Source organism: Castor canadensis, chromosome 11, assembly GCF_047511655.1.
Source record: "Castor canadensis chromosome 11, mCasCan1.hap1v2, whole genome shotgun sequence".
NCBI lineage: Eukaryota > Metazoa > Chordata > Mammalia > Rodentia > Castoridae > Castor > Castor canadensis.
In genome coordinates, this window is record NC_133396.1 from 125,624,448 (window position 1) to 125,638,651 (window position 14,204).

The 14,204-nt window shown below is 39.5% G+C and overlaps 1 protein-coding gene across 2 annotated transcripts; it reads right to left on the reverse strand.

The window, feature by feature from the left end:
• Nucleotides 1–4,173: 4,173 nt before the first annotated feature.
• On the reverse strand, nucleotides 4,174–12,078 carry C4bpb (complement component 4 binding protein beta). Of its 2 annotated transcripts, none has more exons than XM_074048458.1 (6): nucleotides 11,712–12,078; nucleotides 11,008–11,178; nucleotides 8,831–9,007; nucleotides 6,433–6,526; nucleotides 4,961–5,087; nucleotides 4,174–4,377 (listed from the first exon to the last, which is right to left on the reverse strand). In XM_074048458.1, exons 1-6 carry the CDS (start codon nucleotides 11,767–11,769, stop codon nucleotides 4,234–4,236), a joined length of 771 nt encoding a protein of 256 aa, XP_073904559.1. In that variant the 5' UTR covers nucleotides 11,770–12,078; the 3' UTR covers nucleotides 4,174–4,233. The 2 variants fall into 2 exon arrangements, with proteins under 2 accessions (XP_073904559.1, XP_020025786.2); XM_020170197.2 differs by having other exon boundaries at nucleotides 11,008–11,181; nucleotides 11,712–12,076.
• Nucleotides 12,079–14,204: the final 2,126 nt, after the last annotated feature.

Consider the following 14,204-nt stretch of genomic DNA (forward strand, 5'->3'; position numbering starts at 1 on the left):
AGACTGATTTGACAAGTGTGAGCAGAGAGGAGGATTCCAGGTTGTACAGTCTTGAGAGCTAAGTTGGAGGAAATTAAACCGTTAGAATTTGGGGGTTGGGTGTGGTAGTACTGGGATTTGAACTCTGGGTGCCATACTTGTTAGGCAGGCGCTCTACCACTTGAGCCACTCCATCAGCCCTGAAATAAACCTTTGAACTTAGGTCTTCAAAATATTATTTCCTAATATATCAGACTCTTTTTCTCTACTTTCTACTGTGATTGTTGCAATTATTCTCTTCGGGTCACCACATTCTTACTCTCAGAAGACAATGTTACCTCCTATTTTACTAGTAATCAATCATTCTACATTATCCACAGCAGTATCGAATTTTCTCTTATTCACTCCTGAGTCAAAGAAGAATTGCTTCTTCTCTTCCTTCTTCATTTTCCTTGTGTGTCTAAACCTCAGATTTCATTTTCCTTCCTTTTGTAGTGAGATGCTACCCTTCTCAAAAGTGTGACTATGCCTTCTGCCCATTCTTTCCCACTGCCTTTGAACCTGGCTTCTACCATCTTTCTCTGAGTCATGTCCTCCTTTCCAAATCCAAAATGTCTTTTATTTCTTATGGTTTCTCGATAGCCTTTGACATTGACTACTTCCTCTCTAAAACTCTCTTCTCTTTAGACTTTCATTACCCTAAACTTTCCTGATTCCCTTCCCTTATTAATTTCTCATTTACTTTTTTGTCTCCCCTTCCTCTTAAATGTACATCTATTCCATTTCCTTCTTTTTAATTTTCTTTCTCCATAATGTCAATGAATTTAGCAACTCCCACAGCTTTAACTGTTCTCAGTAGGAGGGCCACCCCATGTTACATCCTTTTCTCTGACTACTCTCCTAAGTTCCAGACATACATCTTTTGTTTCTGCTGTTCACTACAGGACATCTTGCAAATACTTCACACTCAACACATTCGAAGAGGAACTTCTCATTTCCTGCCCAGAAGTTTCACCACATGACCCCACCTCTAATCTAGATTCTCAGGAAAGAATTTCAGGCTTGCCTTTGAACTCTTCTTTATGTAATTCAGTTCCTTGATAAGTTCTACTGATGCTTTTTCATTCCTGCTGCCATCAAAGCAGTTCACATAGGTCATCATTGTCTCCAGAGAGGATGTCTTAGTCTATTTTCTTTTGTTATAAAAAAATGCCTGAGACTTGGCACCTTTATAAAAGTCAGAAATTCATATTTAGTAGTTTTGTATTTTTTAGCTTTTGTGGGGCTGGGGACTGAACCTGGGACTTCACATATGTTAGGTCCCTGGCATTCTTGGGGTGGGCAGAGAGTCCCAAGGCTAACATTGAAACCAGACCCCCCTGATTTATGACCACTTGCAAAACTCCCCTGATTGTTTCCCTGCTTGCAAAATCTCAAGGACTTCCCGTTTCTCAACTCGCTATGCATGTTGACCCATTCCATCTGGTGATCACAGATAAATGGAGGCCAGAGGCCTGGCTGTTCTCTGGGAGGAACATCTTCCCTCCCTCATGGTGTGGCCCCTCCTATAAAGCCCCCTACCCATTCCAGCCAAGCTGCTGCACTCTGAACCTGAGAGGGGCAGCCCAGCAGTCTGTGCTTCAATAAATCTTTCTTTTCCACATGTGGTGTGGTCTTTATTCAGCAATTCCTTACAATATGAAAGGCAAGCAGCACTCTGCCACTGAACTACATCCGCAGCACTTTATTTCTTGTAGTTCTAGAGGGTGAACTGTCCAAGTTTGATGAGCTTGCGTGTGGAAAGGGTCTTCTTGCAATATCATTCCAAGGTGGAAGGCACAGGGCAAGAGAGCAGACATGACAGAAAGAGGGAAGGGAGCTAAACTCATTCTTTTATCTGGACCCCTCTCCTGTAATATCTAACCCACTGAAAAACAATACTAATCCACTCATGACTTAATCACCTCTTTAAGGTTCTACCTTTCAACACTTTTGCATTAGAGGTTAAATTTCCAACACTCAATCCATGGCAGGGGACTATTGCAGTAGCATCTTTATTGCTTTCTCTTGTCGCAATTCCTTCCCCACCTCAACCAATACTGTGTACTATTGTGAGAGAAATCTTCCTCCATGCTCTATTCTTCTCATTTCCTCACTTGAAAGTCTCCTGTGCCTACTCACTGCCTAGTAAATTCTCTAATGTGCCATTCAAAACCCTCTGTTAACTGGCTTTCACTCATCTTTTCAACCTCCTCTCTCACCCCTTCCATGCTTCATTCAGGCTAACCCAGGCTATATGCTATTCCCTAAACACATCCTACCTTTCCTACTTCTGTAATTTAACCATCATAAGACAACAGTTTTCATCTGTGTCTATTACTGTCCAGTCCTTTTTGCAAAAATAAAGGTTTTACATAAATGTAATCTTAAGTACTTATCATTATTCTAATTTTACTTATACTTTCAAGATTTTTTTACATCTTTAAAATTATGCAAAATGCTATATAACATTTAATGTACCATAAATCTTTTAATATTTTCCTAAAATTGAGCCAGGTATTGTGGCAAAAATCTGTAATCCCAGTATATGGGAGGCTGAGGCAGGAAGATCACAAGTTCAAATTTAAGTAAGACCTTATCTCAAATTAAAAAAAAAAAAAAGACTTTTCCTAAGATTGGACATTTTAAGTGTCTACAGGCTTTGATAGCATAGGCAACATAGATAATAATATAATAAATATCTTCAAATTAAAAGCAGTATGTTTCAATTAATTAATCCTAGGAATTGATTTACTTTGTTCAAAAGCTTAAGACTATTACTCAATTAAAAAAATCTTCTTTCCACCTGGACTGTTCTCCTCCTTAATCTTTGTCTCTAAATCCTACTTTTAAAGGTTCAAATAACTATCACCTTCACCCTCCTCCCAGCAGAAGTGACCCTCTCCTCTTCTACACTGCCATAGCATATCGTTCTCTGAACAGGTTTTCGTCATTCTAATTACCTTAAAACAATGTGATGTGTATATGGTTATATGTCTGCTAAAGGACTCTCATTCTCCATTGTAATGTCACCTAGAGATTTTTCCACTATTCAAGCTGTCTTCTGTTTTTGATGTAGTTTATCCATGTCCCTTGTGTGCTGCGGGTAAGGGACAGGGTGGGAGATGCTTGGAGAAGCCTGTCATGTCAGCTCAGTATAACATTTTCATCCATGGAAAGTCCCAGGATTCTTACTTCTTCTTCTTCTAAAAAAAGGAGAAGATCTTTAGGAATGGGGACCAGGAACTAGAGAAAAGGTTAGATCAAAAAGAATTAACCTAGAAGGTAACACACACGCACAGGAAATCAATGTGAGTCAACTCCCTGTATAGCTATCCTTATCTCAACCAGCAAAAACCCTTGTTCCTTCCTATTATTGCTTATACTCTCTCTTCAACAAAATTAGAAATAAGGGCGAAATAGTTTCTGCTGGGTATTGAGGGGGTGGGGGGGGAAAGGGAGGGGGTGGACTGGGTGGTAAGGGAGGGGGTGGGGGCAGGGGGGAGAAATGACCCAAGCCTTGTATGCACGTATGAATAATAAAATAAAAAATAAATAAAATAAAATAAAAACATTTTCATCCATGGAAAGTCCCAGGATTCTTATTTCTTCTTCTTCTAAAAAAAGGAGAAGATCTGTTCCTTTGTGTTGCTCCATCTCAGACCTCACGGCAATGTTGGGCTGGGTTTCATCCAAGACAATAAGCAACACTGCTGCAGAAGACTTAGAAACCTGGTTTCATAACCCATATGTAAGAGAGAGTTGGGTCTAACTGCTGTCTCAGTGGGTCATTTTAAAGGGTGTAAATGTTACAAGATTATTTCTCCAGAAGGAGATGTTAATTTTTAAATCATAAGTTTTGGATAATTTGAGGTTCATATTTGCCTCATAATTCATGTCTCATATTAAAACAGGAGGGAAACTTTAGTGGAGATCCAAGCTCCCTTATTCTCTTGCACACAGGAAATTACACTCTCCACTCTCCATTAATGTGTTGCCAATTTTGATCTTAAACAGATAACCACCACACTGTCCCTTCCACATTCTAAGTACAACAGTTCACATAGACAGACAGACAGACACAGGACATTATCCAACTGCAGCTGGCTACTATGAAGTGGCATTTCAGCCCAGTAAGAGACCATCTGAAACCAGTTTCAGAACCAAGAGGAAAATTTATTCATTTCTATTACTAGTCTGCTCAGCTATAATATTTCAACAACACTTTTTTGCCTCCAACTCAGCTTTCTTCGTCTCCAGAAAATATTTTACATCTTCCATTGTTAAGCCACTTTCCTGTAATCTTTTCATGAAGTTCTCTGTGGCACTGCAAAGGTCCTTAGTCCCCTGAAAGGCAAGCTGAAGAAGGAAAAAAATTGTTAAATTACAGCTGGAGAGCTGAGACCAGCTCTGTACCCTGAAGCAGTAAACCCCAGGTAGGTCTTTGAAGGAGGGAAGGGGGAGTTCAGAACCAGGGGGTATCAGCAGGGATCTGGATATTCAACACAATGAATCATTTACATTTTCTGACCAAATATTCTGATTAATATTTCCCCAGTAACAAATGTGGACTAAAAAGAATCTGAGGGAAAATAGATCTGTTTAGTGCTTATTGGAGTCTAGAATTTTAGAGACTTTTCACAGCAGTCAGTACTAACAAATCTGAGGTTCTGAATTTATCTACCTTGTTATACAAGGCAAATGAGACAGTGATTCCCACCAATGGATTTTTACGAAGCATTTGTGATGGTGGTGAATGGAAATGTCCTTCTTTAGAAATGTAAGTTGACAGTTTATCAGTCTCCTTCTGAAATCAGGAAAAGGGTAATCCATGCAAAACCATTATCCCAAACTGAACAGATATCTACTGAGCATGTGTCAGCAGCAGTGCCCAGCTGTGAACATGCAGCCGAGAACAAGGCAGACAGGAGCCCCTACTTACAAGTGCCTTCTCCAACCCAGACTGCAGAGCTGTTTTGGGAGCTTCCTGGATCCACTTACAGGTGGGAAGTCCACTGCTCCACTCACCATCAATGCACTGCAGCTCCTGTGTGCCCACTAAGCGGTACCTGAACAGAAGTTAGAACAACACCAAGACTTTCTATCTTCCAAATTGGGTAACTGAGGCTGGTTTTGTGTTGTTGTGTATTTCAAACTGTGACACAATCCACCTCCCTGCAACTGAGGCTTAATATATGCTTAAGTTATCTTAGTCTTACAAAACAGTTATAAAATAAAACCACTCTTTGGGGAGGACACAAGGGATGAATGAACCCACAAAACAGAGAGGTGAAAAATTCTGAATCAGTGCATTTGAGCACAGTTTCTGCGTGGTGAGGGTGAGGGAAGAAGCACTTTGTCATTCAGTAACCTAAAAAGGCATCTGTCATCCAAGTTCTAGAAAGTGAAGAAAGTTAAAGACACCTCTCAGTGGATGGGCAAAAAAAAAAACCAACTTTTAATCAGAAAAATGTCATAGCTGACTGCAAAGCCTATGGAGGTATGCATGAAACTGAAATGTCAGGGAAGCTACATGACTCCACCAGATGGAGGCATGAGAAAGAAAAGGATACAAGACCCATAATGGGGAAGAAGCAGTCTAAACTAAGGTTAGAGGTTAGCCAAGCAAGGTGGCTTATGCCTGTAATTCTAGCTACCAAGGAGACAGAGATTAGGCGGATCAAGGTTCAAGGCCAGCCTGGGCAAAAAGTTAGAGAGACCCCATCTCAACAAACAATCTGGGCATGGTAGTATGCACCTGTCATCCCAGTTACCCAGGAGGCATGGGTAGGAGGATCACAGTCCAAGGCCAGCTCCAAGCAAAAGGTGAGAGACCCTATCTAAAAAACAAAGTGAAAGAAAAAAATGGGGTGGAGGCATAGCTCAAGTGGTAGAGCACCTGTATAACAAATGCAAAGCCCTTAGTTCAAATCCTACTACCACCAAAAAAGTTTAGACTTTAGTTAGGACTCTTTAAGGGTCTATACTGTAAATCTTTGTATTTCTGAAGTTCTGTGTTTCTTTGATTTTTTGTTCTTGACTCTTTAGGAAACATATATTTTTAATACTCAAAATGGTATTTTTGAGAGTAAAAAACAATGATACTTTCCCTGAGATAAACAGCATACTCTAATGGAATCGGTCTGTTTTTTAGGGATTGAGGAGAATTAGCAGTGGGCTGAAGCAGCTTTCAAAATCAAAATAAACCCAGAATCCTGAGGCAAGAGGAAATTAGGGGATTAGGCAGGTACAGACTGGGGTCATTCTCCAAAACAAGGCAGCCAAGTACCAAAATCTCATAGTTGATCTAGATTATTTTTTCCCTTCCCCACCTCCAACTTGTTAGGCAAGCACTCTACCACTTGAGTCACTCCCCCTCTAAGACCTCCTATTCGAAAGGCTGTGTGCACCCACCTCTCCTCACAGTAAAAAGCAATGACAGCTCCCGAGGTGAAATCTTCTCCTTCAAAATAGCCATGGTCTGGATTCCCAGGAGAGTCACAGTCTCCTGAGAGGGAGAAGTACAAGAGTGACATGTGGGGGAGGGGAGTTGTGCTCAGTGAACAGCACCCCACCGCCAGCAGCTGCATCTGCACAGGCCATGTGCACAGCAGTGCAGGCGGGACCCTGGGACTGTTCGCCTCCATTTATTTCCTTCTCACCAAAATCCTACTGGTCTATGGGAAAGACCCCTGTCCTGGCTTGTCCCCTTCCTTATGAGGGATTCTGATTATCAGATTATCAGAGCTCAAGGAAAGGAAGTATCTCCAATCTCCCTGAGATAGGAAAGGTGGACAGAGATGTGAAATGTGAGCGCTTCAGAAAAAAGGGAAAACCCAGCTGGCATGCTAGGAGTTGTGAGTTTTGATTCTGGCTCTTCCACAAGCTGCACGGCACCAAGGAGACCATTTAGCCCCACCTCAGCTTCCTTTCTAATAGTTTAAGTAGGTTAGATATCACTATTATTCCTTCGGTCCCTCCTTATCAGCTCCAACATTGTATGAAGTGGTGATCAAGATTAAAGGCTAGCACCTGCACACCCATGTGTATTGCAGCACTATTCACAATAGCCAAGTTATGGAAACAGTCAAGATGCCCCACTACTGACGAATGGATTAAGAAAATGTGGTATCTATACACAATGGAATTTTATGCAGCCATGAATAAGAACGAAATGTTATCATTCGCTGGTAAATGGATGGAATTGGAGAACATCATTCTGAGTGAGGTTAGCCTGGCCCAAAAGACCAAAAATCGTATGTTCTCCCTCATATGTGGACATTAGATCAAGGGCAAACACAACAAGGGGATTGGACTTTGAGCACATGATAAAAGTGAGAGCACATAAGGGAGGGGTGAGGATAGGTAAGACACCTAAAAAATTAGCTAGCATTTGTTGCCCTTAATGCAGAGAAACTAAAGCAGATACCTTAAAAGCAACTGAGGCCAATAGGAGAAGGGGACCAGGAACTAGAGAAAAGGTTAGATCAAAAAGAATTAACCTAGAAGGTAACACCCACGCACAGGAAATCAATGTGAGTCAATGCCCTGTATAGCTATCCTTATCTCAACCAGCAAAACCCCTTGTTCCTTCCTATTATTGCTTATACTCTCTCTACAACAAGATTAGAGATAAGGGCAAAATGGTTTCTGCTGGGTATTGAGGGGGTGGGGGGGAGAGGGAGGGGCGGAGTGGGTGGTAAGGGAGGGGGTGGGGGCAGGGGGGAGAAATGACCCAAGCCTTGTATGCACATATGAATAATAAAAGAAAAAAAAAAAGAAATAACAGCATAGAACTAAGGGTGTGGCTCAAGAGATCGGGTGCCTGCCTAGCGAGTACAAGGCTGTGAGTTCAAACCCCAGTATTGCCCCCAAAGAAACAAAGAAGTAGCATAGGCATAATGATATATGGTTATATAAAACATTCATTTCAGCATTGTTCACAGTAACAAAAATATGGAAATCAGGATCCATCAGTGTGAGAAGTGAATAGTAAATCATGGTGTAACTACATGCAGTGGGAAAAATTCCCATGGATATTGTTATGTGAAAAAAAGGTATTTAAAAATACATATAGCAAGATCTCATTTATATACATACATATATATATATATATATATGTACACATATACATAAAATCATACCAAATCACATCAATGTAGGACAAAGACCATAGGTATGCCTTGTGTGTTCATATATATAAAGTATATACCTTGTGCATATGTATTTGTAAATGTACTATACATATGTATACATGTATGTGTATTTATCTATACACACACAAATGCTTTCTTAATGTTTATTTAACTTAAAATATTTTATTTGGGTACTTGCTTTAAACGTGTGCATAAATACAAGAACAAGTCATAACATAAACACATCCAACTGATGACCTCTGAGAAGCATTAATTATAGGGATATAAAGAGTGACTTTCACTCCTTCAATATAATTTTGCAATGGAAAAGTTATGGTCTTTTTTCCAGTTTTTTGTATATTTTCAAATGACAACTTTAAGTCACTATCATGAAATAAAAACACAACATAGTCAATGTCCCAAACTACCTTTCAGTAGACTTAGTAGCACAGGAATCCTACTTGCAAACAGAGCTGTTGTTTGGACACTGCTCATTTCATTAGGATGTTATCACCTGAGTGGTGGTTTGCAAATTCCATTTGTTTCCTGGTCATCTGCTAGATCTCAAACTTTTCACAGATACAGAAAAGAGGAAAGATTGCAGGTATTTGGGAAACATTAGTGTGACACCACTAATCAGTATTTTTGGGTGTCCTGATTGCTTCCTTGGAACTTACGACTTTTGCAGATGGGAAAGGGAGGCTCCCAGGTGTGGTCCTCCAGGCACTGGCTCCAATTGCTGCCCTTGAGGAAGTAGCGGTCGTTACACTTAAACGTGATTTTGTCACCTATATTCACAGGCCCTGAAGAATTGAACTCGCCATTCAGCAGCACAGGGTCAGGACAGTGGCCCACTGAAAAAGAAAACAGATAATGACCTGCAGGGGCCAGATTGAAGCCTATGATAGCAAAACTTCCTCAGGCTTCAGAGAGAAAATAGTCAATTGGAGTTTAATGCTCCCATTTTTAACAGGGATTGGTTCATGGTACCAAATGATATCAATGCAGGATAAGAAAAGACCAGTTTGCCACAAGTATGGCAAAAAATAGTCTTGGTCATATACAAAAATTGGCAATTGAATTCACTAAACATAATTAAGCACCTAAGCAGAAATTACCAGTACTGTGTTCAGTTTGCTTTTATGTTAAACATTGCTCCCCAAATTCTTGAGTCTATGTTATACACAAGTCTCTCCTTCCCTTTCATCCAGCCAAATATATGTAGTCACTGATCACTCTTTGCTATGTTTTGTTTTATTCTGTTATTTCTCTCCTGTGGAAAAACAGGAAAGAATACAGAACGATGTGAATTTTTTCCATATGAATAAAAGTTAAAATATTTAGTGTAGGTATACAGAGAACTAATACAGCTATTTTAAAAAATAGTAATAATAAAGAAGATATGAATTAATTATTCTCCATCTCTACAGGGGATAATTAGTTTTGTGGCCTCAAGCACATTTCTCACCACATTTGTAAATTAAAAGCATATATATTTCCTCGTTTAAGAGTTATATGATGGGTGCAATTATAATAATAAAAAAGGATGCAGATGAAACAGGATTGGTCATGTATTTATAACTGAGGAAGCAGTGAGATGAGTATAAATGTCAATTTGACTTTTCTGAGTTTTGTATATATTTAAACTTTTCAATAAATATAAGGAGGTTTTTGTTTTGGCAGTACTAGGGTTTGAACTCAAGGCCTTACACTTTCTAGGCAGGCATTCTACCACTTCAGCCACTCCTCTAGCCCTTTTTACTTTAGTTATTTTTCAAATAGGATGTTGCTGTTTATACTCAGGCCAACCTGGACCACAGTCCTCCTATTTGCATGCTTTCCTCCTAGTTTGGATGACAGGTGTGTACCACCATGCCTAGGTTTTATTAGTTTAGATGGGATCTCGCCAACATTTTGTAGGTGCTGGCCTCCAAACAAAATCCTTCTGATTTCTGCCTCCCAAGTAGCTAGGATTACTGGTGTGAGCCACTGCACCTGACTTCAATAATACAAGAATTTTAAAAAATAGGATGAGACTAAGTAAGTTATAGTGAAAAAAAACTAGCTTTAATATATAAAAAAATTCTTTTGGAGGACTGAGTAGTAGAGTGTGTGCTTAACATGTATAAGGATTTGTGTTTGATCCCAAGTACTGAAAAAAAATTAAAAACACTTCTCAGAGGAATAAATGATTCTATTAATTCAACTAAATTAGAGCTAATCAAGAGCTGATCTTACACTTTCCAAGAGAAGCTTAACCACTACAATGCTGCAAGTGGATTCCTAGCAGGGCATGGTGGTACATACCTATAATCCCAGCACTGAGGAGGCTAAGGTAGGAGGATGGTGAGTTCGAGGCTAGCCTGAGCTACATAGTGAGTTCCAGGCCATTGGCATACATAAAGAGACCCTGTCTCAAACAAAAGAATGAAATTAAGCCATTTTCTGGAAAATGGGACAATTATGGAGATCAGCAAAGTGCAACAAGCCATTCGCATAGACAGGTATTACATATTTTCTATCACTAGTGGAAGCTGGGGGAGAAATAAAACAACCAAGGTCATGAAAGTAAAAGTGGGACTACTAGGGAGGCAGAAGGGGAAAAGGAAAGGGGGAGGAAGGAAGCAAATAAGACAGAGTAATAGAGAGGAGCAGTACGGTCAAAGTACATTGTATGCAGAGACATGGACCAGGCACACTAACACCCCACACTATGTACAATTTAATATACACCAACAAAAAGTGACAGCATAGTGTATAAAAAGTGGATTCCTAGAAATTAAGAAGTTTTTGAATAAAGTTTTAACATGGCCTACAAACAAGAGGGGCAAAAAAGCAGAAAAATCCAACTTACAGTAGCACTCAGTGGTGGAGACATTCCACTCTTCAGATTCATTGCAGAAAAAGGTTTTCTTTCCTACCAGGTGGTAACCCTTGATACAAAAGTAAGTCCCCAGAATTTGCCCTTCCACCTCCGTTGCGACAAATACGCTGTTATTCACTGGAGGAAATTCTGGACAGCTCTCTGCTGGAAGGAAAAGGGTAGCAGATTTATTTGGCATATGGCTGGCTTTAACGGACCACCAATTAGATTCCTGCACCCAAGGTCTTTTTTGGTAGATTACTAATTGTGACTCCTTCATATCTATGTCCATCCCTGTCCCTCTTTCTCCAAGGGCTTCCAAAGGGTAACAGGTATGTCACTCAAATTTAGCCACAAGTTATCTATTTCTGAACAAACAACTCCCTCCCTAAATAACAATTTTTGAGTTTATAATAGGTACAACCTCTCAAGGGTTTGAAATTGGCACCTTTTCTTGCTCCCAAGATAGGAAGAGAAAGTGAACAGTAACCACCCACTTCGCAGAGCACCCACTTCATTAAATATACACTAATTCCCAATGAGTATAGAGCTTTAGGTGAGGTAATTTGAGGCTTTTCAATAAATGAAACAAATATCACAAATGTGAATTTCATTAAAACTCTACATGAATGCCTCATAATGCACAAGCTAATACCAACTGCCTTGTAAACTAAGTTTAAAGAAAGCATACATACCACTTGAGGCAGAAATCTGCCTTACTATCATAAGACAGCACAAAATCCGACAAAACATCTGGTGATCAATTATCTGACCCAGACTGGAACTAATCCAGCCCCGATACCTAGCTTGGATCAAAACAGATCTTCTAGTACTGCTGAAAACCAGACCAACCAATCAAGGTTGTATTGATTTCCCTTCCCTTGAAAAAACGTGCAAAAAGAAAACTATATCCAGAACAGGAAATAAAAACAGTGGTAAGGAAGCTGGTATAGGTGAGAATCTTGCAAAGCCACAGAGATAGGTAAAGAGCTGCCAGTTTTAAAACTCAGTTTCAGAAATTGAACTGTCTCTTTTAACTACAGGTTAATCCTTCCCCAAAAGACGTGAGCCAAATGGTCTTGTCATGACCTTGATTCCTGTCAATATTTGCCAGGGTTTACAGTCCTTCTTCTGCAAACAGGGGATTAGAGGACAGGGTGCAAATCAGTGGCACTTTTCCAGATGAGACCCACCTCTGAGCGCTACCTCCCTCCCCTTTCCCAAATACCAGCTATCCCAAGGTTGGAATCAGCACTGAAGACTGGAAGCTCAAGGAAGTAAGCTAGCCTTACCTGTCTCTGTCCTTCAGGTCCATGGCTTCCCAGCAAGGAGCTGGACTCCAAAGTCCTGAACACCACTTTATCCTTGTTTGCCAGGACATTGCCAGGCTTCCCACTCTGTAGTTCTTCTTGGAGTAGGCTTTGGCCTGACTCCAGAGTTAACCAAATGAAAGCAGAGGTGAGGGGTGAGGGGACTGCCCTGGTATCAGGAATGAGGTCATGTTAAATGCTTTGGGGTTCTTATACCGTGTTGCTCATGAATATCATAGCACTTGGTTGGTTCTCTTTGCTTCAATTATAATATTGGGATAAAATTTCTACAAAGTTTTGGATTTCAGTGAAATATATGGTAAGCATTTAGGGACACACAGTGAGCACTCAAATAATATTCTTTTCCCCACCTATTATCATTATCTTATAATGATCTTCTGATGTCTTCTTCCTGAAGGAGATCAGACTATGCCACTCATAAATATACCACTGTCCTATAAAGATGATTTAAGCTGAAGGCATTTCTAGTTCAACAGGTGCAGGGGAGGGGGCGGGGGAGCTTTCTCGGACCTTCCCCTATCTAAAAGCAGCAAACTCTGAGAACTGATATAAATAGACATACATTTTCCATCAGTGCAGATCTACTCCCAGAAGGGAGAATGCCAATAAAACCAAATTCCTTCTCCAAGAGAGTTTTATGGCCTTGAAGGAAACAAAACCACCATTCATCCTCATATGGACAAATATTATGAAATGTCTTACCTCCTTGTTGTTCTGAAAGCCCATTTATCTTTCAAAAAAAATCATCTGTTTTCTTATATTTTCTCTTCCTTCCCATTACCTATTAAGATGGTATATAAACCCCTACGTCTAACCACTCCTTTGAATTACTCATACTCTAGTTCTCCCATACGTATTTGGTTTAGATTAACTATTTTTTTTGTTGTTGTTAATATGTCTCTTGTTAGTTTAACTCAAGGTGTCAGCTACTGAATCTAAGAAAGTTTTTTCCCCTCTTCTATACTCCAACACTAAACCATTAACAATTCTGGGATGGGGCCAGTGCCTCCTTTGTGTTGTATTCCCTTCCTCCCATTGCTCCTCCCATTGCAAAGCAGAGTTGTTTGCTAAATGAAGAAACACAATGTAAGAATAAATGAAAAGAGGACTGGAAGTGTGACCTATGTGGTAGAGCACCTGCTTTGCAAGCATGAAGGCCTGAGTTTAAACCCTGGTACTGACAAAAAAAAAAAAAAAAAAGAATGGAAAGAACACAGGCATTCAGAAACTACCATAGCACCCCTCCCCAAATCCATAGGTCATTTTATCATTTATTGTGTATTGCCTTATGCTTTTTTCATCTTTTCTCAATTTGTGAACTCATGTAAATTCTTTGTAAAATATGATTTTTCAACATTAAAAAATGACACTTGTGTGAATATAAAATGAGTATGTCAAAGATTTTATTCAACTCCTTAGTTATGAGGAGCCATTAAAATATTACCAGTAATACAGAGAAGAATTTGAGAAGTAGAGATTTACATAGTCAAAAGCATTCAGAAATGACTTTTCTAATAGATGCAAAACTAGTTAATGTCCTAACGAACAATTCTTGGGACTTTTCTACATAATGGTAATTAATTAAAATAAAATGGACAAAATTCATTTGCTTTTCTATCACCACGAACATGTGTATCGTTCTCAGATAAGAATAATTTTCATTTTCATCCATTTGCTATGAATTAAGCTCTATTCTTAGATAGTTTTAGAAGAATCTAATAGAAAGTCAATCAATGCTGCAGACCCCTATGGAATTGACAATCCCTAGACTGTTTGCTTAAAAAAAAATGCCCAGTAATTCACTGAAAAATTATTCCAGTGATTATTTTTTCAGAAAGTTTTGAATTACTATATCAC